Source organism: Radiomyces spectabilis (assembly GCF_025331425.1).
Source record: "Radiomyces spectabilis strain NRRL 2753 chromosome Unknown BYT42scaffold_2, whole genome shotgun sequence".
Taxonomy (NCBI): domain Eukaryota; kingdom Fungi; phylum Mucoromycota; class Mucoromycetes; order Mucorales; family Radiomycetaceae; genus Radiomyces; species Radiomyces spectabilis.
Genome location: NW_026251927.1, coordinates 1,139,433 through 1,164,735, shown reverse-complemented (window position 1 = coordinate 1,164,735; position 25,303 = coordinate 1,139,433). Strand labels below are relative to the sequence as shown.

At 42.6% G+C, this 25,303-nt stretch overlaps 8 protein-coding genes across 8 annotated transcripts; 5 read left to right on the top strand and 3 right to left on the bottom strand.

The window, feature by feature from the left end:
• The first annotated feature begins 518 nt into the window (after positions 1-518).
• BYT42DRAFT_185461 (uncharacterized protein) lies at positions 519-1,261 on the top strand. The gene is made up of 3 exons (XM_051562436.1): positions 519-838; positions 910-954; positions 1,011-1,261. Exons 1-3 carry the CDS (start codon positions 580-582, stop codon positions 1,166-1,168), a joined length of 462 nt encoding a protein of 153 aa, XP_051427140.1. The 5' UTR covers positions 519-579; the 3' UTR covers positions 1,169-1,261.
• On the top strand, positions 1,045-2,731 carry BYT42DRAFT_185466 (histone acetyltransferases subunit 3-domain-containing protein). The gene is made up of 5 exons (XM_051562437.1): positions 1,045-1,116; positions 1,190-1,456; positions 1,539-1,970; positions 2,040-2,243; positions 2,302-2,731. The coding sequence occupies exons 2-5, from the start codon at positions 1,355-1,357 to the stop codon at positions 2,461-2,463; spliced, it is 900 nt and encodes a 299-aa protein (XP_051427139.1). The 5' UTR covers positions 1,045-1,116; positions 1,190-1,354; the 3' UTR covers positions 2,464-2,731.
• A 1,988-nt stretch (positions 2,732-4,719) lies between these two features.
• BYT42DRAFT_556010 (putative phosphatase regulatory subunit-domain-containing protein) lies at positions 4,720-6,337 on the bottom strand. Its single transcript, XM_051566733.1, has one exon. It carries the CDS (start codon positions 6,196-6,198, stop codon positions 5,044-5,046), a length of 1,155 nt encoding a protein of 384 aa, XP_051427138.1. The 5' UTR covers positions 6,199-6,337; the 3' UTR covers positions 4,720-5,043.
• A 4,128-nt stretch (positions 6,338-10,465) lies between these two features.
• On the top strand, positions 10,466-11,196 carry BYT42DRAFT_556004 (cyclin PHO80-like protein). The gene has a single exon (XM_051566732.1). The coding sequence runs from the start codon at positions 10,577-10,579 to the stop codon at positions 11,030-11,032; it is 456 nt and encodes a 151-aa protein (XP_051427137.1). The 5' UTR covers positions 10,466-10,576; the 3' UTR covers positions 11,033-11,196.
• A 683-nt stretch (positions 11,197-11,879) lies between these two features.
• On the bottom strand, positions 11,880-12,379 carry BYT42DRAFT_490295 (uncharacterized protein; the record flags this gene model as incomplete). The annotated part of the gene is made up of 2 exons (XM_051563994.1): positions 11,880-11,996; positions 12,065-12,379. The coding sequence occupies 2 exons, from the start codon at positions 12,377-12,379 to the stop codon at positions 11,880-11,882; spliced, it is 432 nt and encodes a 143-aa protein (XP_051427136.1).
• A 1,870-nt stretch (positions 12,380-14,249) lies between these two features.
• BYT42DRAFT_526569 (trehalase-domain-containing protein) lies at positions 14,250-17,250 on the top strand. Its single transcript, XM_051565350.1, has 4 exons — positions 14,250-14,384; positions 14,464-14,518; positions 14,603-16,304; positions 16,398-17,250. Exons 1-4 carry the CDS (start codon positions 14,268-14,270, stop codon positions 16,921-16,923), a joined length of 2,400 nt encoding a protein of 799 aa, XP_051427135.1. The 5' UTR covers positions 14,250-14,267; the 3' UTR covers positions 16,924-17,250.
• Positions 17,251-17,253: 3 nt separating this feature from the next.
• On the bottom strand, positions 17,254-21,955 carry BYT42DRAFT_641709 (uncharacterized protein). The gene is made up of 3 exons (XM_051572562.1): positions 18,375-21,955; positions 17,748-18,288; positions 17,254-17,681 (listed from the first exon to the last, which is right to left on the bottom strand). The coding sequence occupies exons 1-3, from the start codon at positions 21,525-21,527 to the stop codon at positions 17,287-17,289; spliced, it is 4,089 nt and encodes a 1,362-aa protein (XP_051427134.1). The 5' UTR covers positions 21,528-21,955; the 3' UTR covers positions 17,254-17,286.
• A 61-nt stretch (positions 21,956-22,016) lies between these two features.
• On the top strand, positions 22,017-24,743 carry BYT42DRAFT_555996 (WD40-repeat-containing domain protein). Its single transcript, XM_051566731.1, has 6 exons — positions 22,017-22,426; positions 22,511-22,764; positions 22,863-22,983; positions 23,054-23,515; positions 23,587-24,456; positions 24,522-24,743. Exons 1-6 carry the CDS (start codon positions 22,157-22,159, stop codon positions 24,618-24,620), a joined length of 2,076 nt encoding a protein of 691 aa, XP_051427133.1. The 5' UTR covers positions 22,017-22,156; the 3' UTR covers positions 24,621-24,743.
• Positions 24,744-25,303: the final 560 nt, after the last annotated feature.

Below are 25,303 nucleotides of genomic sequence, written 5' to 3'. Positions count from 1 at the left end.
CCACGGGCTGCATGCACATCACTACATCAATTAAACCCTCTCCCACCCCCCAATGCCGCATATTTTTTGGCGCCTGTTTGCCGAAATAGTAACCGAACGATTTCATGGTTCAAAATACATTTGCATCATTCAGGCGTTTTGGGGGTGACCTATACATATTGATAATGTATGCATAGGTTTCTGATCTTACATGCTGGTATCAATGTTTGGTACGCATGAGGCTGCAGAACAAGACCGACTCTGCACATTGTTGGGAATTGAAGGATAGACTTTTAGCATTCCCCCACCCCCACGCTTCTCTATTCGTGCCCTTCTTTCCTTTACCCTGGTCAATTATGTTAGTTAACTATTTGACAGGATGTAGTGCATAAATGTTATTACTTTGAGAATTTTGACCATCCCAACGTTTTCGCTGTCTGGGATTGACAACTGAAAAAGCATGGCTCGAAAATGAGTCGTCACAGCATTGTGACTTGATTTTTCCTATTTTCCCTCATTTTGCCTTCTCCGGGGATTTATGCAACAGCAAACTTCTCCTCATTTCTCGATCCGTACGAGGCAATTCAAGTTACCATTGCCATGAAACCAAATTCGCTACGGCGTTACAGTTTGGAATCGAGAATAACTCCCGGAATTGCGGCGTATCTCAGAAATGCACCCGAGCAAGTCAATCAAAGTGAAGGCGATCTTTCCGCAGCTGCTGCGATTCCAAGCTCGGACGCTTTAATAAAATTCAAAGACGACATGGAAAAATTAATACCTCACTCATACAATCGCCTTGCATCTTTGAAGCACGATCTGATACAGATAGAACGTCTTGCCGATCCGTCGAGAAAAGGTAGCGTGGAACGACATGCGTATATCATTGTTTGCTCCTGACATTGACCACTTTTGTAATTTGATAAAAAGTTTTCTCGGATGAGCCTATCAATGGCGCAGTAGTGAAAGAGGAAGGTAAGTAAACACACGGCCATAAACTGGACCTTTTTTAATTCCAAGTGTGTATGCAGACTCGGGCAAGGATATCGCGGCAGTTACACAAGATAAAACAAGGAGCCAATCGACTGGGATCGAAAGCAAGGCAGAACGCGATAAAATGGAACCACTATCTACTAGGCAGGTAAATATCTCATCATCTTTTCCAAATACCGCATTGAAGAAAACGTAATAGTTGCTTCATGGAAAATAGAATAACGGAACATCAACAGCGACGCATATTATTAACGAAGCACCTACCGAAGAACCTTCAACGCGACGAAAAAAGCAAGCAACCCAAAATACACGGCAGCTTCCTCCACAAACACAGTTTACTGCTTCTTCCGACTCGGCGCCAGATGATCTCGATTTCGTACGCATGAAACCAAAAGATCAGGTTTCCATTCATACGTTCTGGGGAGCGGTGGATCCTTTGTTTCGCCCATTATCAGAAGAAGATCGATTATTCCTATTGGAAAAGGTATGTCATGGAAGGCAGCTGCGGCTGGGAGCTTTTATATAAGGGCATACATATAGAGTATAATCTAACTGGGATGTTACAGGGTGATAATGTCAAACCATATATCATTCCGCCTCTAGGCCGCCACTATTCGCAAGTGTGGGCAGATGAAGACAAACGATATGGCATACCGCCATCGCTGGACGAAAATTCCTTCAATGATTCCATATCCCAGTCCAGCAAAAAGCCTTTTACAAAAGGCTCTGCTTCAACCAAGAGGGCAGATGCAATGATGAGGGGCGCTCATCGCGGCAATCTTATCGATCGGTTGTTGAGCAGTTTAGTGCAGGAAGATATTGTTGATGAATCATCACTGCTGCATGAGTCGAATACTACACACACTCCTACGGAAGAAGCCAAGGGAAGTGGATCAGGGGATTTGCAAGTATGGCCTTGTGAATCGTACGATATTATTAATCTTGAAGAAAGAATGAGACGCGAGTTACGTTATGTTGGATTATTAAGCGCTGACGAGGTGAGTTTTGATTATTTTTTTATTATTGCGCATCTGTTGGGATTGACGAGGTTGTCTAACACACGACAGATTGATTTCGACGCTCAAGAAGATGATGAAATTTGTGCTGAACTACGAGCAGCGGGTCGAGAATTGCAAAAACAAGTGAAAGAGAACGAGTTTCGCAAAGCACGACTGCTTGACATTGTGGATCAACAGCTACAGTACGAGCAATATCGTCAGATGCTTGAAAAATTAAACTCACAAGTGGAGCAAAGTTACATGAAACGTTTCGTAAGTGTAGATATGACGGATCTGAATGAGAGCAAGAGACTCATGCTTTAGCTTATAGAGAACCCATACATCCAAAAAGAGAAAAACCGCCTCTTCCGCCAAGATAAATGCAGCTTACGCTATGCAAAGGCGAAATACTTGGATCAACTCGCTGGATGATATCTTCCGCAATAAGAATTTGATCTTGCCGGAAGAATCCATCTACAAGCAACAGGACTAGTTTCACCACGCGACAAAAATACCCTTTTAAAGCTTCTGTACTTTTTACATGCGCACATTTCTCGTCCAACTTCCTATTCACATCATCAAATCTTTCGATTCCTATCCTCTTTTTCCCTTTCACTCATATTTCGACATTTTCATGTATATATTATTATTTCTAGGTTTGATCCCTTCTTATCCCTATACCGATTACCTTCCATGCAGTGAAGAAAAGATATAAAAAAAAAAAAAGGAAGAGGACAAATTTCTCGTCGTCATCAGATCAAAAATTTAAAATAGGATTTCAATAAAAAACCGAAACACGGTTATTTCATCTTCGCCTTTGGATCATCTTTTGACTTTAGAGAAATCCATCCTTTTTTGCTTTTCTGATTTACTGCATTTCACTTTTTGCCTGGAATCTCTGATTGAAAACTACATTATTTGGCTTACACGGTTAAAAATAACTTCAAGCCTTACAATTGTCATCCTTGATTATAACAAAAAGTTTCTAATGTATAGAGAGAGCAATTAGTCAATGGAAAAACTACAGATGACGAGAATGGCGGTGACGACTTACACGACAGCTCCTCAGAAATAAAAAAAGATGAAAGCCATCCATGTCGAGAGTGGGTGCTCACAATGAAATATCTTCAGATGTCTGTTCCAAAATTCATCGTTTCAAAAGATCTGAAATAATCCCCACACGTGTGTGCTTTTGTGTTTTTTCTTCATCAGATACTTTTTTCACCGTGTACCCAAGCTTTCCTCGACAAAGACGCTCCCCGCCAAAAACAAAAACAGGCGCCAGTGATGAAGAAAATTTGATTGGGAGTCACGTGCAAAATTTGAGTCTCAGTAAGCTTCCCCGCAGGACATGCCTACAGATGGCTCGATAACAGTCAACATAAAAAGTGTAGAGGCCGATCTTCAACGGGACTGATAATATTGAAAATTTGCTTGAGAAAAGGATTTAATGAAACACAATAGGTAACGTGCAAAGAACAATATGCTGTAGTTTGCAATGACGTTTTTTTTTCGGTTTTTGTTTAAAATGTTGTGCTGATGAAAATGTCGCAACGTAGTGTGGTCGACATTGACCGCAGCACATCGCACCGAGGATATCACCCTTTGATGTCTGTCCATTAACTAGTCTGAGTATAACTTTTTTAGATATGCTGGCCTTTCAAAAAAAAAAAAAAAAAAAAAAAAAAAAAAAAAAAGAGATATGCAATGTTCTTGTTTGAGAAGCATAATCTGAACAAACAAAAGATAAGCCTAGACAATACGGTACTCAGCCCCGTTTTGTAGTAGCCTTATCTTTTTACTGCAGCTTATCCCTAATGCAAAGTGAGTAAAAAAAGTCGGGACATTTGAAAATCAAAAGAAATAAAAAGAATATCCCCAACTCGGAGGAATAAATATTTTTTGGCGGAGCTGACGAACGATACGATCTCTCCCCTTCGCGAACGGAGCGGCAAATTGGCAATCTATGCATTGACCTGAAAATCTTTTTTATTTCTTTTTTTATTTCGGTCGTTGATGTTATCGTAGATTTGGCCACGATAGGAAACACTGGTACGATATCGCGTAAAGGGAAGGTAAGCTAAAAAGGTACAGTTTCTTGCGATCAGTGAATATCAAAGTTTTTTGTGTTCCCCAATTTTTATTTTTTTTGTTTACTGTAAAATGAACAAGCTTGCACTAGGTAAAATATAGTAACCCTATTTTCATGTTTTGGGGTGGGAAACAAAGAAAAAGAAAAATGCATCTGTTTGTTGTTGTTATAAAAAGTCGTGTTGCCGAAAACCGTTGGGAAATTTGACATTGGAGAATGTTGCACAACATGTTCGAGATTTTTTTTTGGTTTCGTGATAAGTACCAAATATGTGAACTTGGACCATGTGCTTTCGTGATGCTCGGCAGCGATCGCATTTCCTTTCAGAAATATTCACCGATATGGGAACGATGAGGTGCTCAAGATCTTGGATGGTTCAAGACCTGCAGAAGATTTTTGGCGTCCAAATTTAAACCAGTGTTTTTTTTTCTCGCCCTTGTAATTAACCAATCAGTTTTCAAACAATCCAGTCACTACTTGTTTTTTTGGTTTTTGCGCTCAGGGCAGGTTTGTCCTACGTTTGTGTCACCTCATCGGCTTACACGATCCATCAACTCCGCTGTTAAGGCTGTCCCTTGGGAAAAAAAATCAAGGAAATTGGAAGGTAGTGCAAATGGCGTATATACCATTGATGCAACAATACAAAGAGAACTAGAATAATTGATACAATAAGATCACTTTATTCATATTGAATACCCACAGAAAAAAAAAATTGAGATTTTAGTTTTTGTAACACAATACAAGCGGGAGAATAATCAGTTTTGAGAAAAATGAAAACAACTTGAACCAAAGATAGAAAAAGAAAAGCAATATGTACATGATAAGGGAGGAATAAGGTGTCTTTGGTCGTGGGAGGGGGAGGAACATTTTTTGAGATGACGAAAGGGAGATAATATGAATGAAGCGAATTTCAAAGGAATAAACATAGAATGGGGTTGTAGAAAAACTAATGAAAGAGGAGAGTAAAAAAAAAAAAACCAATTAACCACGAATGGGCCTGGGAGAGGCAGAGAGGGTAGTATCTATCGGATCGCTATAGAAACAGTATTTGCTCACGAAATCTTGATAACCGGTTTGCCAATCAAAGCCGCCAGAGGTGGGTGATGATGAAAAGATGGGGCTATCCACAGGAGATGGGGCGGCGGGAGAAATAGGAGGTTCGATTTTCTTGGGAGCGGAGGGTGAGAAGTAAGAGTAGGTGGTGGCGGGTTCGAAAGAGTAGTTCTTGGAGAGGTAAAAGAAGGAAGGAGGATATGATAGCATGGATTCTCGGCCTTCGTCTACGGGTGTAGGAGGTGAAGCAGGAGGCGACCATGGCTTGCGTGCGGCTGAAAGTGAGGCACCAAAATCGTACCTTTGAGCTAATTTCTTGGTTCGTTCCTTGGGCGCTATTAAGTTTTGAATATCCTCGTCTTCGTCCTCGTCGTCGGTCAGATCATTTTCACTGCTGGTTTCCTCAAACGGTACTTGTGGAACGATTTCGAGTTCGTAGTTGTGACCATTGTTATTGTCCCAAAAATCTTGACCATTCACGGTATAGAGCAACGCCAAATAGATCGTCTGAGCGCCCTGCTTGGGTGATACAGGAATCGAAAAGGAAAACCGATCCCATTTGTTGCCACTGCTGCTAATCGCTTCACGGTAACAAGCAATTGTTTCGTGGTGTGTCTGCCAGTAATCGAGGGTATAGCGCACCTTGACTTGTTTTTCAAACGCGACATTGGCCACGCGGCATCGACCAATCAGACACAGGTTACCATGCGAATCCTCATGCTCGTCCAAATAAACATTCTCCATACGGATGTTGACGTTTTGCTTGCGGTATAATGTTGTCTTGGCAGGCCAATTGGGATACTTCAATTCATGTCGTGGAATGGGATCACTGTGTACTGCTTTGGGGGTTTGTGATTTCAAGAAAAGTCGCACGTCTTCCAGGTCTTCACGGAAGCGGACCGTCTTTTTAGGTTTAAGATTGACATTGGAAGTGGGCGCGGCGGCTGCATTGGTTGAAACTTTATGAAGCATGACCGGTATACGATTACTGGGTGCGCGTTTGAGTGACACTCTACGTTCTACCACAGGTCGAAGCGCCATAGGAAAATGTGAGGATGGAAATGAAGATACTGTCAGAGACATGGTTTTTTATATGTACATGCAAAAATGAAAAAAAAAAATGGAAAAAAAAAATAAACCAAAATGGTTTTTCCAAGAATGAAAAAAAGGTACGCTAAAGCAAAAAGGCTTTGCACTAAAGAGAAAAAGAAGAAATGTAAAGAGAGGGCGGTCAGTTTCCAATTATATTTATATAAAAAAACTGAAAAAATTTCAAACAGCCTAGATTATGCGAATGTCAGATTCCATGGTTTCACAAAGAAGTTGAATTCCAATTTCTTGCAATCTTTGAATCCCCGGTTTAGATATCTTATCGGGGAGAGTGATACCAAAGTGGCGAGCATCCCAAATGCGTTATCATGGTAGAATCTAGCAGAAAGAAAGAAAAAAAAAAAACTAAAAATATAGTTTCCTGTTCGTCTTTTTTTTGTTCTCCTTCACACACTGCGCAATGCTCGATAAATCAACTGTGCAAGCTTTTTCGAAATGTTATACCATTTTGGCATGATATTTCACATAACGAAAAAAACTTTTTTTCGGTGGTGCCTAATTCCTTATCAACCATCTTGAATCCGGCGGATCTTCATTTTTTTTTCGGATCAGAGCTTGGTTACAGGGAGAGGAGCTTATCAAATGACCCCCTTTCCACTTGCTCTTTCCCTTTTGCTTATCCACCATGACCCCCCAATCTATTTCCTTGGTATCGGGACCCCCCAAAGGGTTTTGCTTTTTTGGTTATGGACCTCCCCCAACATCCGAAAAAAAATCCCTTCATGCAATTTTGTCTTCTTTTTTTCTTTCTAACCCAATTGTGTAGGCGCTTCAAGACCTGAAACAATTTATCCACAAATGGCAACTCAACATGGACTCAGCGCACTGAGATGAATCTGGTATGGGATGAGCGGGATTGATCTAAATAGTACATTCGATGCATCACGAAGATCCACAAAAAAGAAAATCACAAAAAAGCGTTGATTACTCAAGTGTCGGATGAACACGGTGAGCTTCCGTAAATGAAACACTTTGAACGCGACAAAATTTATCAATAAGATCTGTCTTCCCACGACTTACCCGCCTTTTTCCCCCTTTTTTCCTATGCCAAAAAGAAAAAAAGGGGGCTAACAAAAACAATCCAAAGACACAGGGAGCGCGGCGAGGAGGTCATGCATTAAAATATCAAAGAAAAAAAAAGTGATAGTGGGACTGGCGTAAACCCGAAAATAGTTGTTTTTGTTTATATCACTCATTGCTCAATCGTTGGTCCCATTGATTGCTTAATAATAAAACAACAATAAGCCGGGCAATCGTAATGAATCGTTTTTCGTTCCTTTGTTACAATTGTCTCCCATTTTGCCGTCGGAGAAAATCCATTTTTTATTTTATTTTCTTTTTCAACAAAGACATGAAAAAAAAAGTAAACAATGCAAAACTTTCTAAAAAAGGCTCATAAACTTGTATCCAAGTCGTTTGTCTATTTTTCTTCAATCTTTGTCCCCTATTTTTTCCTTTTTATTTTGCATGTACTGTGTAAAAATAAAAAAAAAGAGCATGGCAGGAGCTTGCATTATGTAAGAAGGCACCAGTTGTTGTCTATAAGGGAACGAAAAAAAAAAAAAAAAAAAAAAAAAAAAAAAAAAAACGCCGCATCGGTGTGGCACTGTTTTGAAATTTTCAAAAACGCAGCCAACCAACGGTCGTCGTTCCTCATTGATGGAACTCAAAATAGCCAGACGACTGGCTGAAAGTGACATTGAATGAGCAACCATCGGCCATCCCGATATCCCCGACAACTCGAACCTGAATCCTTTCCCCTTTTCCATTTACTGGAACTGAGGACAACGCCGCTGGCAAAGGATTTATGCGCATGAAAATAAACGGCAACCAAATGCCAAAACTCTTTTCCTATCGACGAAAATTCCATGTGTTTATCACTTGTAAAAGAAAATCATGCCGATTAGGAACAGATAAACGAAAACAACCAAGTACGCGGTTAGAACCGTATTTGAAATAAGCCCTCCCACTAGACCATGTAAAGCAAAGTCTACTTTGTGTATGGGTTTTTTTGGGCCTTTTTTTTGTAGTCTATTTTTTTTCCCCCTACAAAAATTCGGTATCCAATCATTTTATTGCGCCCCTTCAAACCAACACCAATCCCCACCATTTGCGACGGCACAATTTCAGACGTTTATCTTTTTGTTGTTGCAGAGTGGACGGGGAATCGGAACAACAACTGCCCCAATGGTCTGGAGTGATGATCATCATACAACAGATCTGGGGTCTGGGGTTAAAATAAGTGGTGTGGGAATCAATATGCAATTGGCTCCTGCGGGATCGATACATCTATGCTAACTCTATCGTGTGCGAATATCAGTTTCGGACTTGCACCAGAATATCTGATATGATATCTTTTCCGCAAGAGCTCAACTCAGTTCGTTACACCCGCTTCATTGTTCTCGCGCTTGGACGACACTTATCTCGGCAAAAAGAAAAAAAAAATGCACCATATTTCCACATCTTCTGTGACTCATCAAAAAAAAAAAAAAGGAACTTCAGCAATTGCAAGCGTGTTCTCATCGAACAAGTTTCCCTACTTGCGATCCATATCAGCCAATTCACAAGAGTAACTATAACCAAATTTCACCCCACTGTTTATCCCCGCCTAGTTCCACCATGGGAATACAATCCTCTGCTCCCCCATGGTATTGGGCAGATTGGGTAGATTGGGGTGATAGCAGATATAAACTCATAGAATGCTTCACCCTCTGCAATTTTGGGCGCGATGATCGGAAATGACGATATTATTGAATGAATCATGCGAAGCTTTGCCATAGAGACGGTAGAATTCCTTGCATATCATGATTAAAACCGTTGCTGCATGTCAACGTACTTCTTGACAAATCTGTGTTCTTGGCGCTCGATATCATGCAAGGAACGTTCTAAGCTTGGCAATGCAAAAAGGGACATATATCATCCGATATCATTGAAACCTGCAATGCACTTTAGGCTAAACCAAGAACTGTCGATTTTTCCATGTCTGTGGCCTTTGCTAGAGTTCGCTGGGGTCATCTGATGATTTTGGCAATGGAATTCAGTTTTATATGTTAGCTTGACATAATGGATGTTGTTTTGTATAAACAATGCAAAAGAACGACGTTTCATCCTTCTCATATAACTTTATCCTACATGTCTATTTGCTTTGTGATCATAATCTAACTATTTTTTCTGCCATTTCGAGCGGTATCATTTTTTTCTATGCTTGTTGCCTTTATTATGTTTCGAAATACCATACCATCCATAAACATTTGGTCAGCTGCCGTGCATCGCAGAAAATTGGGACGTCAAATGACTTCAAATTTTCAATTTCGCCTTTTGATGACGATTTTTTTAGGTTTTTAATACCACTCTAAACGTCTATTCACAACACAAATTAGCAGCTCTTGTCAACTCTCTGAGTGAGCAATCTTTTCGTTGTATGTAAACAGAGATGTCTGTGCGATTTGTTCCTGAGGCGACAATGCCATCGCTACGCCCCAGGAAAATTCATGGAGAATGGGACGCGGGCAAACAACTTACAAAGCCGTATTTCTGTGGACGAACAGGAAGAAAGCTTTGAAGCCTACCAAGGCGCGAGATAAAGTGAAATATGAAAGCCATTGTATCATAAAGAATGAGTTTCGTCGAAATTTGCATCAACTAGAATTTTTATGGGCTTGCCCTCTGGGAAATATGCAATGCTCAAGAGAAAACCATATTTTCAAGCTACAGACAAGTTAAGAAATAACCACTATATATGAACTTTCGCAGCTTGTAAACGTGTTACTGTAGTTATGCCGAGAAATCAGCTCATTCCATTGGTTACCATGTAGGTGAATAGGGCACTTTCAAATTGAGAGATCCACACCTCGTGCGCCCATAACACACATGAAATACACAATCATAAACGTCCATATCGTTAACAGAACTCCATGGAGCACATGGTTTTATTACAGGTGGACAACACTCCATAAAAGAGCTCCAAGAGTTGCAAGTTTTGGCATGAAAAAGAGATACGAAAAGGACATAGCACAAGGGAGGTGATGATTGTGGGCTCCCAAAAAGAACGTCACTATTTCAATGCTCATCACAGAACAAATTCTCTATGATTCCGCGTAAAAGGGTGCTTTTGCACACAAGGTTTTGTCCTATTACTCTTGCAACGTTGCGTGCGGTGTCAATTGCTGCCAGCGATTAAATTTTTGTTCCTCTGATTTCATTCTACAACTGGAAAAACTGAGCTATTCGTGCAATTGAAGGACCGCATGTGATTGATTGGATATCATACACAAATTAAGAGGACCTTTTTTGAGAAAATGCATCATCCCTTTTCTCCACTTGCACTTTTTTTTTTTTCTTTCCTGACAAAATGACATATACCAAACCAATGCCCCACTTTGATCTTGTTGATCACCCTACTTCGGAAACCATAAAGATGCTAACGGGACTGTTGGAGCGCATCACAAAAGCAAACGATCAATTGTTCGCTACGCATGCCGAATCTCATCGCAAGTCGAAATCGGCACTGTTATCATATAACTGTTTCCATGCTCGCTCCATTCCGACCATCGATATTCACTCTTATCTTGTTCGCATTTTAAAGTATTGTCCTTGCAGTAACGAGTGCTTCCTCAGCTTACTGGTGTATTTCGATCGTATGTCTCGCAAATCGGTCGGATTACGTATTGACTCGTTCAACATCCACCGATTGATCATCTCTGGTGTTATGCTTGCCAGCAAATTCTTTTCAGATGTCTTTTATACCAATGCACGATATGCCAAGGTAAATTCTTCTTTCGTTATTGAAAAACCGGTTGGAAAGTGAAGTCATCGGAAGGGGAAGGAACATTTCATGTGCCCTTTTTCGGACCCTTTCCTGGAATTGGACTCTCTCATGTGATAGGCTGCTGACTTTACATTGTCTTAAACGCTATGAATCTTTTTTTTTTTTTTTTTTTTTGATTGTAGGTCGGAGGGCTGCCGGTGATGGAATTGAACGCATTAGAACTGGAATTCTTGCAGTTGAACGACTTTAATATAAATGTAAAGGTGGAGGAATTACAGCAATATGGAGACAGACTGCTTCGACATTGGATTCGTGAAGAAGAACGACGAAAAGAAAGCGAGAAGAGAAAACGCGAACTACTGGTGATACACAAATTCTGCTCCGAAGACGGCGCATATCGTTCATCCAAACTTCCTGCAGAAATGCATCGATCTTCCAGCACTGGCCATTCACGATACAGAGATACCCCTTCCGCATCATTAACTACTCAACTGCGATCGCATGCATTACACAATGATACCGAATCACCAGCGAATCGCGGTTGTTGCTTGGATACGCCAAAAATATATCAATTCAGCATCGCACCATCACTCCATTGATTTCATCCTTATTTTATCCGCATCAAGCTAATGTATAATACATCTCTCGATGGCAGTCTAATCGAAACAGATTAAAGCGGATCGATGAACTGTATAATAAATGGCTTTTCGTTCGCCCTCCATCAAATCATAAAGTCGGACAAAATGGAGAAATGGTAGCCAAAATTTGACAGAAACGTCATGGAATAGGTTGGACGAAAGTTCTATGATAGGCTATGCATTCAGTAGTTCAAAAGTTTTGATTCCAGGGGATATGTATCTGATGTATATACAAAATTGGCTCATTGTTACTTAGTATGGGTGTTAGCAACAATGATCTTGCGTTCCAAATCCGAGAAAATGTCGATGCCGGCTTCCAGGGACTCGATCAGCATGTTTAACCGCACGGTATTAAGTTCAGGTTCCTGCAAGAGATTAAAAAAAAAAAGGCGTATAAGTTGGATGGAAGCGTCAGATGCATGCCGAAATTTACCTGTCGAAGTTGATCCAAATCGGTCGCAAATGCTTGGGTCATTTGTGACATGTAATGATCACGGAATTGTTTGGCTTCCGAAGCATCTTCTGTGTCTTGTTTCGTTTCAACCGATTCTTCCTGTGTTTCTGCATTTTTGCGCCCGTTCTCGGTGCTGGACCGATCCACGTCGTCCACATCGTCCATATCATGATCAGATGAGCTATCGTTGTCATTAGCACCAATGTCAAAGTCGCTGTTATTCTCGTTTTGTTCTTGATCGCTGTCGCCAGATTCGAGTTCCTGCAGAGTTTGTTCCAATTGTGACGGATCCATCTCTTCATCGAGATTATCAAATAGTCCCTCTTCTACAATAGCAATGATTTAGTCAGCCATACAATATGTTTCCCTTTTCATCAGTATAACAATCGTCGCTTTACCTTGGATCTGTGATCGAGAATAAAAAAGGAACATGGCAAAGTTATTCATCGCTATAATCAAATGCGGACATCCATTGCTTTACCTTTTCTTCTTCTTCCTCTACTACAACAGCCTTTTTGGCTTGCTTCGCCACCGGTTTCTCAGAAGCTTTTTTTGCACGTCTTTTGATACCCATACTGTCACTGGTGTCTTGCAACTGTTCTCGTATGCAAGTGTTCACACTCTTTTTTTATTCCGCTGGCAAGTCCAAAATTGGATAGCTAAGCCACCTGTGATCTATGCGCTTTTTAAACATCACTGCAACAGATGGCCCGTTGTGTCGATTAATATAATGTGGAACCCCATACGAGCCAAAAGAAGCAAGATATCTATTGATTCCATGTGCCATAAAGCAAGGAGTAGAGAGACTATAACGCTAGCCTGAATTTAGATGTTAACCTGAATGATACTGATAAAATCAAGGAACAAAAAAAAGAAAAAGCGATGTCGTGTTGCCAGTGATAGTTCTTGGAACAAGACAATTTTGTATGCTGCATGTTAAGGTAGTTTTCTACGTTACTGTGTACAGCAACGATTCTGTGTTGTAGCCTCCTTCGTACTACGGAGATGACTTGTTGGTGGTCATCTGATCTCACATTTTCTACTAAAATTTATTGGTTGTTCTTGCCCGGCATAAAAAAAAGTGGTTGTTCTTGCAAGAATGCAACAGCCACATCAATGTACTCACTGAAACAGATATATTGGCGGCCGTCTCGACGATGGTCATTGTCTTATCTGAAGCGTTGTAGAAACACATGTCACAGACATGCTATGAGAACAAGTTATACGACAATGAATCGACAAGTGAGGTATTTGGCGTAGGAATGTGAACAACGCACAGTATATGAATACAACATGTTTTCAAATGGGCTAGTATAGAATCTTTGAAATACTGTAAAGTGCTCCAAAATTCCAAGTGCTATCAGTATATCCGCAAACTTCTTTCAGGTTCGCTTTTAATCCGGATGTCGGTCCGATATTTTCATATGAATGACCAAAAAGAAAAGAAAAAAAGATGGGGAGATTTAATATGGACGACATGTTCATGCCCTTCTTTCGTGTTTCCAATAATTTCGATAACAATGTGGAACCAATCAGATGCATGATGTTCGATATGAGCCGATAAATACAGTTGCGTGCTGGTTCAGGATGGTTGTACAAATGTCAAACCAAACGGGCTCAGAAAAGTTATACATTACTACAACAATGAAAGGAGAGCGGTCTCCATGGCGTCATTTTTAGGGAAATGAAAATGGATCATCCCACAACAGGAGAAAAATGGCACCGTTTGACAGGTAAGCTTCAGAATTATCCGAGATCTTTTTTTAATCTTTTTACAATCACTTGATCAGGAGACATTCTGTCGGAGCGATGGATGGAAATGTATGATTTTTTTCATACTGGCAGTTGACATTGGCAACAATAAAAAAAAAAAAGGCTGGCCTTGCACCAATGAGTCCCGACTGCATGATAATGGTAAATGTTTATTGTTTGTCATAGAAACGCTACTTAAATGGCGAAAAAAGAAAAGATTCGCATATGTGATGCCATAGTTGACAACTCTATTAAGGTTCTCCTGCGGAAGGAAAGGGAAAGGGGACACGCCAGTTGCACAAAAGGCAACTTCGCATTGAACCAATGATTGACAGCGGGGTTTTGAGAAATGGGTGAAGCCCAATATTTAAAAAGGATCGTTTCGTGATTTTTTTGTTTTTTCATTCTTCAAAAACTATCTGTTAACAGAATGCAATCAACTATACATATTACACCTGATGAAGTCGATGTTCATGCCCCTGCCAGTACCTATTACACCACAGGCAACAATGCCGGCGGTTTGATTGGTCGCCTCAGAACTGTATCGGTAATCTATGATGGACTTGCCTGTGCAAGAAAAACGATAAACACGTAACAATACACTAACAAGTTTGGTTCACCTTTAGAGTCGTCATACTGGGTTGCGGGATGCACCTCAACGCCGACGAAGGGCGTCTCACGGTGAGTTTCAGTCACGGTCTTGCGCCCATCCCATGTTCAAAGCATGTCCTGATGACTGACACCTCTCTCTCTCATGATCTGTAGATGATAAGAGCAAGGCACAAAAATTCCTTCTCGATGTCAAGGAGACCCAACGAATCTTGGTAGAACAGGAAGACACCGATGGTGATTTCCAGATCACGGTCAATGACCTTGGACCCAAAACATTATCGGTCGGTACGGCTGACAGCGGCGGATATCGAAAAATCGAGATTCGCGGTACCTACATGCTGTCGAATCTGCTGCAAGAATTGGCTCTCGCCGAAGACTATGGACGTAAACATATTGTGCTTGACGAAGCGCGTCTCAACGAAAATCCCGTGGACCGGCTTTCCCGCATGATTCGTCACAATTTCTGGGATGGTCTCACTCGACGGATCGACGCTGAAGGATTGGAAATTATTTGTGCGGATCCAAAAAACCGCTCGGCCAACCATACCCCGCGCATCTATATCCCTTACTCCGAGGATGAAGTGTATGCTTACTACCAGCACGTGGCGGAAACCCGAAAACATCTTAACCTTGAAGTCGTTCGTCTGCCAAAGGATATCACCCCCGAGTTTGTCCAGAGTATCAATGACCGACCTGGTATTCTCGCTTTAGCGATGCGACGTGCGGTCGATTCTCAGGGCCAACCCACTCTTCGAGGTGTTCCTTTTGTCGTGCCTGGTGGACGATTCAACGAAATGTACGGATGGGATTCGTACTTTGAGACTTTGGGGCTATTGATTGACGACCGAGTGGAACTTGCGCAGGGAATGGTGGACAACTTTATTTATGAAATCAAACATTACGGCAAGATTCTCAACGCCAACCGATCGTATTACTTATCGAGATCGCAGCCACCGTTTTTGACAGACATGGCTCTCAGTGTGTACGAAAAACTGCCTGCAAACAATGAAGAAGAAAACAAACAATGGCTTCGCAGCGCTCTGCAAGCAGCCGTGAAAGAGTATCATACCGTGTGGATGGCCGAACCTCGTCTGGATCCAAAAACACAGCTGTCCCGATTCCGACCTGACGGTGTCGGTATTCCTCCCGAAACAGAAGCCTCTCATTTTGACCATGTCATTGCACCCTTTGCCAACGACATCGGAGTCTCAATCACCGACTACATGCACATGTACAACAATGGCGCCGTGAAAAACTCAGCTCTCGATGAATACTTTTTGCATGATCGTGCTGTCCGTGAATCAGGCCACGATACCACTTACCGCTACGATGGACGCTGTGCTAACCTGGCAACAATCGATCTGAACTCGCTTTTATACAAATATGAAACGGACATTGCCTATGGTATCGAGTGCCTTCTTGATCATGATCTCTACGACTATGACGGTGTACGACAGGAAGCCAGTGTGTGGGCGCAACGAGCCAAGGACCGAAAAGAGCGCATTGACAAGTATTTGTGGAATGAAGAGAAGAGTTTGTTTTACGACTACGATACCGTCAAAGAAGAGCAGATTACTTACGAATCTGTGACCGCCTTTTGGGCCATGTGGGCCAACTGTGCTAGTCCCGAACAAGCCGAGAAGATGACGGAACATTCTTTGTGTAAATTTGAAGTGCTGGGTGGTCTTGTTTCCGGAACCGAAGAATCCAGAGGCGCTATTTCTTTGGACCGACCGAATCGTCAGTGGGATTTCCCGTTTGGCTGGGCGCCTCATCAAATCATGGCTTGGAAGGCTTTCGAAAACTATGGCAAGTTGGATGTTGCACGGCGACTCGCTTACCGCTGGTTGTACACGTAAGTAAAAAAAAAAAAAGAAAAAACAAACATTGAGAACCCTATGCATTGCATGGCAGATACATAATGATTCATGATGACCCCGTTCTACAGTATCACCAAATCATTTGTCGATTTTAACGGGGTTGTACCGGAAAAATACGATGTGGTGAGCTTGACCCACAAAGTCCAAGTCGAATATGGCAACGTCGGTGTTGATTTCAAATTTGTTCCCCGTGAAGGCTTTGGATGGATGAACGCTTCGTATCAAGTTGGACTGTCGCTCTTGAATACCCAGATGCGACGCGCTCTTGGTACCTGTACGAACCCTGATCTGTTCTTCGAGAAAGCATTGATGCGACAAAATATGTTCAACGAAACCATGTTACGTCGTCGTCGGTCTTCTGAAACAGCCGCCAGAGCCATTACCCGAAACGGTCAGATTACAGCCGCCATTACGCGTTTCGGTGCGGAATCCGGCATTGGAGGCTCTTCACCCTATCTCGTGTCATCGCCTGTTGAACGTGTCATGGAAAATCATCCACTGTACTTTGACGACTCGCACAGTGACCATTCCGCTTCAGCTCAAGATACCAGTGACAATACAAGCAGTGATGAACCAGCAACCGATCTTGCCTAGTGTAAGATTTTTTTAAAAAGAAAAGAGAGGATTCACAGCCATCACCCTATTCATTTTGCTTTGTCTTCTTATTTCCATCATGTTATATTTTGTTCTATCTGATTCCCCCCATTTGTCTATTTGTTAATGCAAATCCCTTAGATACAAGCACAGATGTTTTATTGACAAACGGGATGCCAATGTCCATATTTTTATAGTTTCAACTCTGCCTTTTTTTTTCTTTTTTTCTTTTTCGCTTATCTTTCTTCATCGCTTTTCTTTGTCTCTTCTGTGCTTGGCTTGTATTGCATTTCATAATAAAAAATGGGCACACATGCTCTTGTGTACATTCAAATATTCAACAACCATTTTTTTTATTTCCCCTTAAGATGTGTATTTTCTGGTTAGCTGCATGACGCCTGACATGGGAACGACTTCCACGTCCCTTGCGCGAGCCTTGACACTCAAGTTACGATCACCAGTGACGAGACACACGCGAGCACATGTCGACGGGGATCCATTGTCGGGAGCAGATCGATTCCACCAGAGACACGTCGAAAGGACAAGGTCATCGAGATTCTTGTCAGTTTCACCAAATACAAATTGCTCGGAGCGAATGGAGATATCAGACAAAAAGTTATTGTGAGAAGTCTGGATTCGAAGACCGCGTTTGTAACGTTGCTTATCCGCAAGGGTATCTTCAATCAACTTTAGCGCATCCATGGCGGTGGTACCAAGAGGAGGGGAGTTGCCACATAATCCATCGAGTTCAGTGATAACTATTCGAAAGTAGGTATAAATCAGGTTGACTGATTTTCTTGGTTTTTTTTTTTTTTCACACTTACCAACAAGCGGGATCACAATAATCCATGTATGAGATGCCATCAGCTTTTTGACGTGGTTCAGGTGACCAATAAAGCAATTGGTATCTAACACTAGAGTCGTGTATTCGGGTATCAATTTCTCTTCCAACCGTTTCAACCGTGCCTCACGCTCCTTGACACGAGTAGGTAACTTGCGGTAACCAAATCGTTGTTCATCTGTCACTGACACCATCATCTGCTGCAACTGATCGCGTCGTTTCTTCAATTGACTCAACATATCAGTATCGGCATCGTCTTCTTCATCCAGAGAATCGGTTTCATTGGATAACAGAACAGCGTCATCCATCTCGGCCAACGTAGCCACAACCGCATCGTCATCGCTGTGATGGTCGAATTCCTCTTCGTCCATATCGTCCACGTCATCCACTTGCAACGAACCGACTTTGTGCAGCAATTCGTGTTCCGTCGGACCATCATCATCCAAAAATCCCATAGATGCCGCATATTCCGCTATGAAGAACGTTTCCTCCACTGGATCAAAGCATACGACATCCTTCATTTGCTATATATATATATATATATATATGTATAAATAAGAGGATGTGAGACTGTGAGAGCAACGATAGATGCTGCCGAGTTTCTTTTTACCTGAACCAATGTAAATCCATAATGAAGCAGTTTCAGGCGTCGCTGTGTTGCCAAAGGATAAGAAGCTAGCGATTGATGAGATTCGGACGTCGGTGTATTGGTGAAACTGCCCGTAATATCGTCGATCCAACCAAGGCCGAGCAGATAATGTTCCTCAGGCAATAGAGGTGTGTTTCCAAGTATTCTTTGGATTTGTTGTGCGAAACGGTCTGCAGGAGTGAGATGGTTTTCATTCGTACCACTGGTATCGTGCTCCTGTGAAATGGAAGGCTCGTCATGGTCCAGCAAATGATAGTTGATCAATTCATATTTCATGTCATCCGAGAGTTCATGCAATATGGTGTTGAGGAATTCCATCAGCAGGGACCAGAAACTCGGGGATATGATTGACCCGGTACTGTCAAGCTCAGTATCATGTCCACGAGGGTGACGAACGGCTGCAGTATCCTTGCATGGCTCACTGATCACATATTCCCATACACTGTCAAGCGTAGCCGCCATCTCTGCTTTTTCGGTTTTCTCTCGAGGCAGGCTTCGTACACATACCCCGCTCATCACCATCCACTGGAGTAATACTTGCAAGTAAACCATCCAATCTTCTTGATCGTCCTCTTTCCCGCTTTCGTCGTCATCCCGCACGCATAGAGAACTGTCACCCATTGTTTCATTCACAGCCGAGCGTCCAAACAGCATTTTTTCATTGTCGCAGAGCGTCATGGAGATTTTTGGTAGTTGTGGCATGGTTGGAGCGGACATGGCCGGTCGTGTGGTAGAGTCAATGTATCGTTGGATCAGTTCAACAGCAATCTGACATGTCAAATCGATGCCGTGACTGAATACGACGCTTTCTTTGAGTTCATTTTTCATATTTTCCACAGAAGCATTCACAGTGATATTCTCGGTGGCGGAATCGGAGAGAACAGCGGCTGAACCGTCCGATAAACTCGATCTGGTGCGATAAAAGGACGTGACTCTGGACAGTTGCGCGGTCGAAAATTCATAGCGATAAAGGGATGAAAGACACAGAATAGCCGTTTCTAACCAAAACATGCTTCTTCCGCTCAGAGCGTGTGTTGTACGATCAGTGCAAGTAGGTGCATGGATGGCTGGATTTGGTTCACAAGACGTCATTGTATTTGAAAGAAGAGCGTCAAAGAAGCGTCTCTTGACCTGGGCAAATTGATCGAGACCGATTTTGGTAAACATCATCCCGTGCAAGCGAACAAACGTCCCGGCAATGATATCATCCGTGGTGAGTTCGGCGGCCGTGTCCCTGGAAACTTGTTTAGCCTGGGCATTATTCGATTTGTCTGACATGGTGGCGATCGCATTGGTCTTTTGCTTGGACTTTTTGCGGCGATTCTTGTCGTGCTGGAGATCGATGTAAGACTGATACCATCGGCGGTTGCTCTCGAATAAGACGAGCATTCCTTCACGAGCGTTGACAAACCCATTACGACGCACCATTAAGCTTCGTGTACTGAAATATAGTTTGTGAAGGTCGTCCTTCACACTTGGGTTTCTTTGGATGGGATCGTTCAAAAGAAGCGATAAATGAAAATAAGGTTTCCCGGTGCCTGGCATCAGCCAAGAGGTGAGATGGTACCACTGCCAAGCTTCAGCGAACGAGTCATTGGTCGAAAGGGAATCATCATCGACCAACATGCGTGCCTTTTTCAGACTCGAATGGACTGCCCATTTATACCGTGCCAGGTCGCCGCGAATAGGGACACACTTGTACCATTTTGATCGGACGGTCCGTCGCCATCCTTGCAGTTGGTGTTCGTGATGCTCCATATAGCTTTCACCATCACCTGAAAACGCCGATTGATCCAAGTTGCGTAGCATGACCATAAGATCGCGGTAAAACTCATCTGCTTTGTCTAGGAACGATACGTAGCACTCTTTCAACATGGCAATGGCTTGGTCTTTGATCGTACTCTCGGTTAGTTCCGCGTCCAATTTGACCATGGTCATCCCGGTTTCATCGATGACTGGGTAAGCGATCTCTTCGTCTGTGGCATGTTCATCTTTTGCCAGGTCATTCTCCGCGCCAGTACGCATACTCATGCAAGTCTTGAATGACTGGCGAAACAAGTCCACCAGGGAGTAAATGGCACGTTTCCAGCACAAACTTTCAAGACTCTTCTTTTCCGCAAAGTTGTAATCGAGCTGCAATACATCCAAATATTTGTACGCAAGCTTCATGTGCAAGTCAATCTTTTCTTCAAAGTACTTCTCGGCTAGCTCTATATCTTTAGGTGTGAGTATGGCTTGTTCCGCCACTGAAGATTCTGCCGGTTCAGGAGGGCTACGACGATACGATAGGAACTGTCCGCCGTCGCGATTTCGTACGTTGGCCGGGTGATCCTCGTTGCCAAGAGATCTTTCGTTGAAGAACACCAATGTCTTGGAGGCGGTCGACAGCTCTGCGATTTTTGTTTCAATGATATGGAGATCGTAAAGTAAGGCTTTGATAAGTTTCTTGTGCGGATCTATCTCTGGCTTAGGAACCGTTTTCGCCTTTGGCATTATCGGGTGAGAAGATATTGCAGTGGGGGATTCATGTGATTTCACGGTAGACGGCTCTTCAGAGGACTGGGATGACGTTTCTTTTCGGTGGAGAAACTGGGGTGGTAACAAGACTGGCGACTTAGTTTCCTTCACCACTTTATGCGTGGGTGGTTGTTCGTTTTTAGGTGGCGAGTGCTTGGATGAACTCTCGTTGGCATGCCATAACTTGCCTTTACTGGGGCCTCTTCTAGCATATACGACCTCGTCATCCTCATCATCATCATCGTCACAAGGTCTCTGGGAGGACTTTGCCGAAATGGAGCGCAAAGGCAGGCCAGCACGGCTGCTGGTTTCGTTATTGATAATGGAACCTTCTTTATGTCTATTCAGATAAGAGCGTCGGTTGGAAGCGGATGATAGCATAGAGGTAGGTTGACGATGGGGCGTTCGTTGCTCCACTTCGGGTACGGATTTGGCTTGCGCATTAAATGCTATAGGATTATCAGAGTTGGGATTGAAAAGTTGTCTGTGAACTGATTTTTCTCGTCCGGGGGTCAAATCGCGCGTATAATCGTCATCAGGTGGATAACGGCGTCGGCCTGAACTGCCTCGGTCGGATCGTCTAGATGACCGTCGCATGGAATTTCAGAATGGGAATGGGAACTGGAGAATGGCTCGGGCAGAGTCTTCCTTTTTATCGATAAAAAAGAGGAAATCAAACACAAAAAGGGATAAATAAATACAATGTTAAATATATAAAAGTAAGCTGCAATGGTTTGATAAAACTCTCGTCGACTTGGCAGCAGAATCTGACTTTGCAAGAAGACACATTAGTCAGAAGAAAGCTGATGAAGCAATAAAAAGGAAATTCAAATAAAGAAGCTTTCCAAAGAAGTATAAATAAGATGGCAGGAATTAGAAAGCTGAAGGTCGGTAGGTGGGGTAAACGTGTTCGCGTCCGTATCTGTGTTCGTTTATATTGTATAACTGTGGGGAGAGACTGAAAGCGCAAGCCAAGATAGGGCGAGATCTCTGATGAAAAAGGAGATGTGAAACAGCAGGATGACAAGCTTGTTTTTCCGTCCCGAACCCATTTCCTGCTCAGGCATTCATTCCCGGAAAGTGGTCACAAGTGACGGTCTTTCATTTGAAATTCAAACTTTTTTTTTTTTTGTGAGATCAGGTCGCTCGAAGAAAAAAAAGCAGCCCGGAAAGACAGAAGTAAAAAAAGACCGTTTTTGTACCGCTTGACAGACAGAGGTTGAACCATGGGCAAACAATCTTTTAAACGTAATCCCAATACGTCCGTGGTGACAACGTCCGAAACGGCGGCGGCTACCGCTGGTATCTTGTTCTCGGCATTTGACGACGGTGTCTCGGCTGATCAGTTTGCTATCGTAACTCATGGCGTTGATCGCCAACGATTACGAATTTTTAACGTTCGCAGCGGCACAGTTAATAACGATTACGCATCAGAGAACAAGGAAAAGTTTACTTCGTTGACATGGGGTCGCATTGTCCATAGTGATCTGATTCAGGTAACGTAACGACAGCGTGTCAATCAAGATCGGTTTAAAATATCTCATTCTGGGGTTTTTCTGTTTCCTTGCACACACACACAGAATGCCACCGCGAAAAGCAACAAAAAGGCCAAAAAACCAACATCAAAGACCATTCGTGTGATTGCTCTTGGCACCCAAAGTGGCAATATTCTTTTCTTCTCCCTTGCTCACGGCGACATTGTCCATTCATTAACGGGATCACATACCATGCCTGTCACTGATTTTGTTTTCAACCAAGACGGCACCAGAGGATACTCGGTATCACACGACAACTATATTGTGGAATGGAATCTTGAAGACGGAACAGAGATCACGTACGTAGCTGTTACTTGTCCGCACCTAGTATGCAGATGGTCAACCTCATTTCGGTTTATTCACTAACCTATTCTTTTCTTCTCCCTCTCATGTACAGCAAATGGAAGACTGAAGTTAAAAATGCCCGCAAACTCAAATTAAGTCATGATGAAACCAAATTAGCCATCGCCAGTCATCGAATTCACCTCTACGACGTCAAGACCCGAGAAGTGATCAAGGTAAACATGATGAGAGATCCAGGCAAAAGCGACTGCAGCGGAAGGTTCTAAATGGAATATGATTTTGCAGCAATACACAGGCCATGCAAGCTATGTAAGCCATTTGGCTTTCTCGCCCAAGGATGATATTTTGGTCTCAAGCGCTGAGGACGATCGATACATGAATGTTTGGGACAGTCAAACTGACAACCAGAACACGAACAATTTATCGTCATTAACCATTGAAAGCAATGTTGCACACATCGCTTTCTCATCCACCGAGTCGGCCGTACTGGCAGTGTCAGAAGACGGTATGGTAGCGATTTGGCAAAATGCGGGGGGTACTTCTGCTGGATCGTCGGCTCGTGGCCATTCTCGACGCAAGATGATCCGATCCTTGACCCGACAACCCGATTCCTCTGTGAAAATTGTATCCGAGGAAGCGGAAGATGCGGTCATTCCTATTCTGTTGGCAGCCTTTATTCCTGATAATAACGGTAAATCCATCATGGTGGCTCGTGGTTCCAGTGTCAAACCCTCTTTCGAGGCAGTGGTAAGTTGGCGCTTAATCAAAGGAAAAAAAAAAAGAGAAATTTGATAAATTGACGAATTGCTTGGTTTTAGCGTTATACCAATGAGGAGACGCACGCTGTGATGAGTGAAGTTACTCTGACACGACATTCAGTGACCAACTTTTTGCTCGACGACGCATCGATTGCTGCCAATAACCTGAAACTGTCACGAAAGGCGTACGATGAAATGTCGGTGAATGTGCTTGGTGAAGGCGATTTTGTGATTCAAAAGCCAGCTTTGAAAGAAGCCGAGGCGGAATCGGAGCTTACCATTGAGCAGAAACTGCAATCCATGAATGTGGAAGAGGAGGAAGAAGAGGAGGAGGAGGATCAGGAAGTCGAGGTGACGAAACAGCGCGTACAAAATCCCACACCCGGCGTCCCATCTGCAGGATCTTTGCAGCAAGCCCTCGTACAAGCACTACATTCCAACGATCGCCAACTGTTGGAAGCATGCTTGGGACACAAAAAGGAAGTCGTTTACAGCACGGTGCAAAGATTACCAGCAAATTATGTGATTCCTTTATTAAAACAACTGATTGCTCGATTCGAAGAAAAACCGATCCGAGCTCCGACCTTATTGATGTGGATTCAAGCGGTGCTGTTATTACATACCACCTATCTAATGACGGTGCCTGACTTGGTTGGCAAACTTGGCGGCTTCTATCAAGCATTAAATACCCGTTTGACTCTTTTCCCGAAAATGCAAAAACTGTACGGCCGCTTGGAACTCGTTGACAGTCAGATCGAATCACGACGCCGATTTATGTTGGCGGATAAACAGGTGGAGAAGGCCAACCAACCTGTCAATGTTTACGATGAAGAAGACTCTGATGATGAGGCTGCCCATGCTGAAACCTCGGCCCTCCAAGAAGAAGACATGGAAGAATTAGAAGGCTTCACAGACGAGGAAGATATGGAGGTAGGTTTAATTGAATGAGTTCACGAAAAAAAAAAGTATCAGCTTCTTAAATGTATCTCTTGTAGGACGACGACGAGTCGATGGAAGAAGGAGATGACATTTTTGAAGGGGAGGACGAAGATGAAGATGAAGAAGATGACGAAGACCAGGAGCACGAAGAGTAAATTTTATTTTTTTCCCTACAAAATCTTGACGATTACCACATGCATTCACAATCAATAGTGTATATTTTAGACTAACCATTAAAACCGATCATCATATGGAAGAAACATGCAATAAGACAAACTATTTTGACTTTGTAAAATTATCAGTTGGCTTTCTTCATCATGATTTCCTTGATTTAATGTATTGGCATGGATACCGTAGGATAAAACTTGAGTGTGACGGAAAAATGTTGAACAGCATTTATCATACATACTCTGGATATTGATCATGTAATCACTGACTTGTTTGTCACCATTTTAGTCAACAACGGCAATTATGCAGCAGTATTATACATCTTTGTTTCTGTGAAAAAGGTTTCTGTCGGGCGTGATTCTGTTTTCGGCATGGTTCAGGTCGTGCAAAAAGATGGGGTTAAAACGCGCATACGCACATTAATGTTCAACCGGTCATCAAAGTTTGTCCGAGGCCAGCCAAAACCCGGCTATTTTTTTCCAGCGTTGTCTATTCTTGCCAAAGTTTAAATCTTCAGTGACCTTTTTAAGTTGTAAGGTTGCATTTGCTGCTTTACATACATGAAACCTGTAACAGGAGAATTTGACTAGATTGATCATATACAGTGCACTTCTATTTTAGCTTTATGTATGTGAAGAAAAATCACATGATCGAATATGAACACCATTTT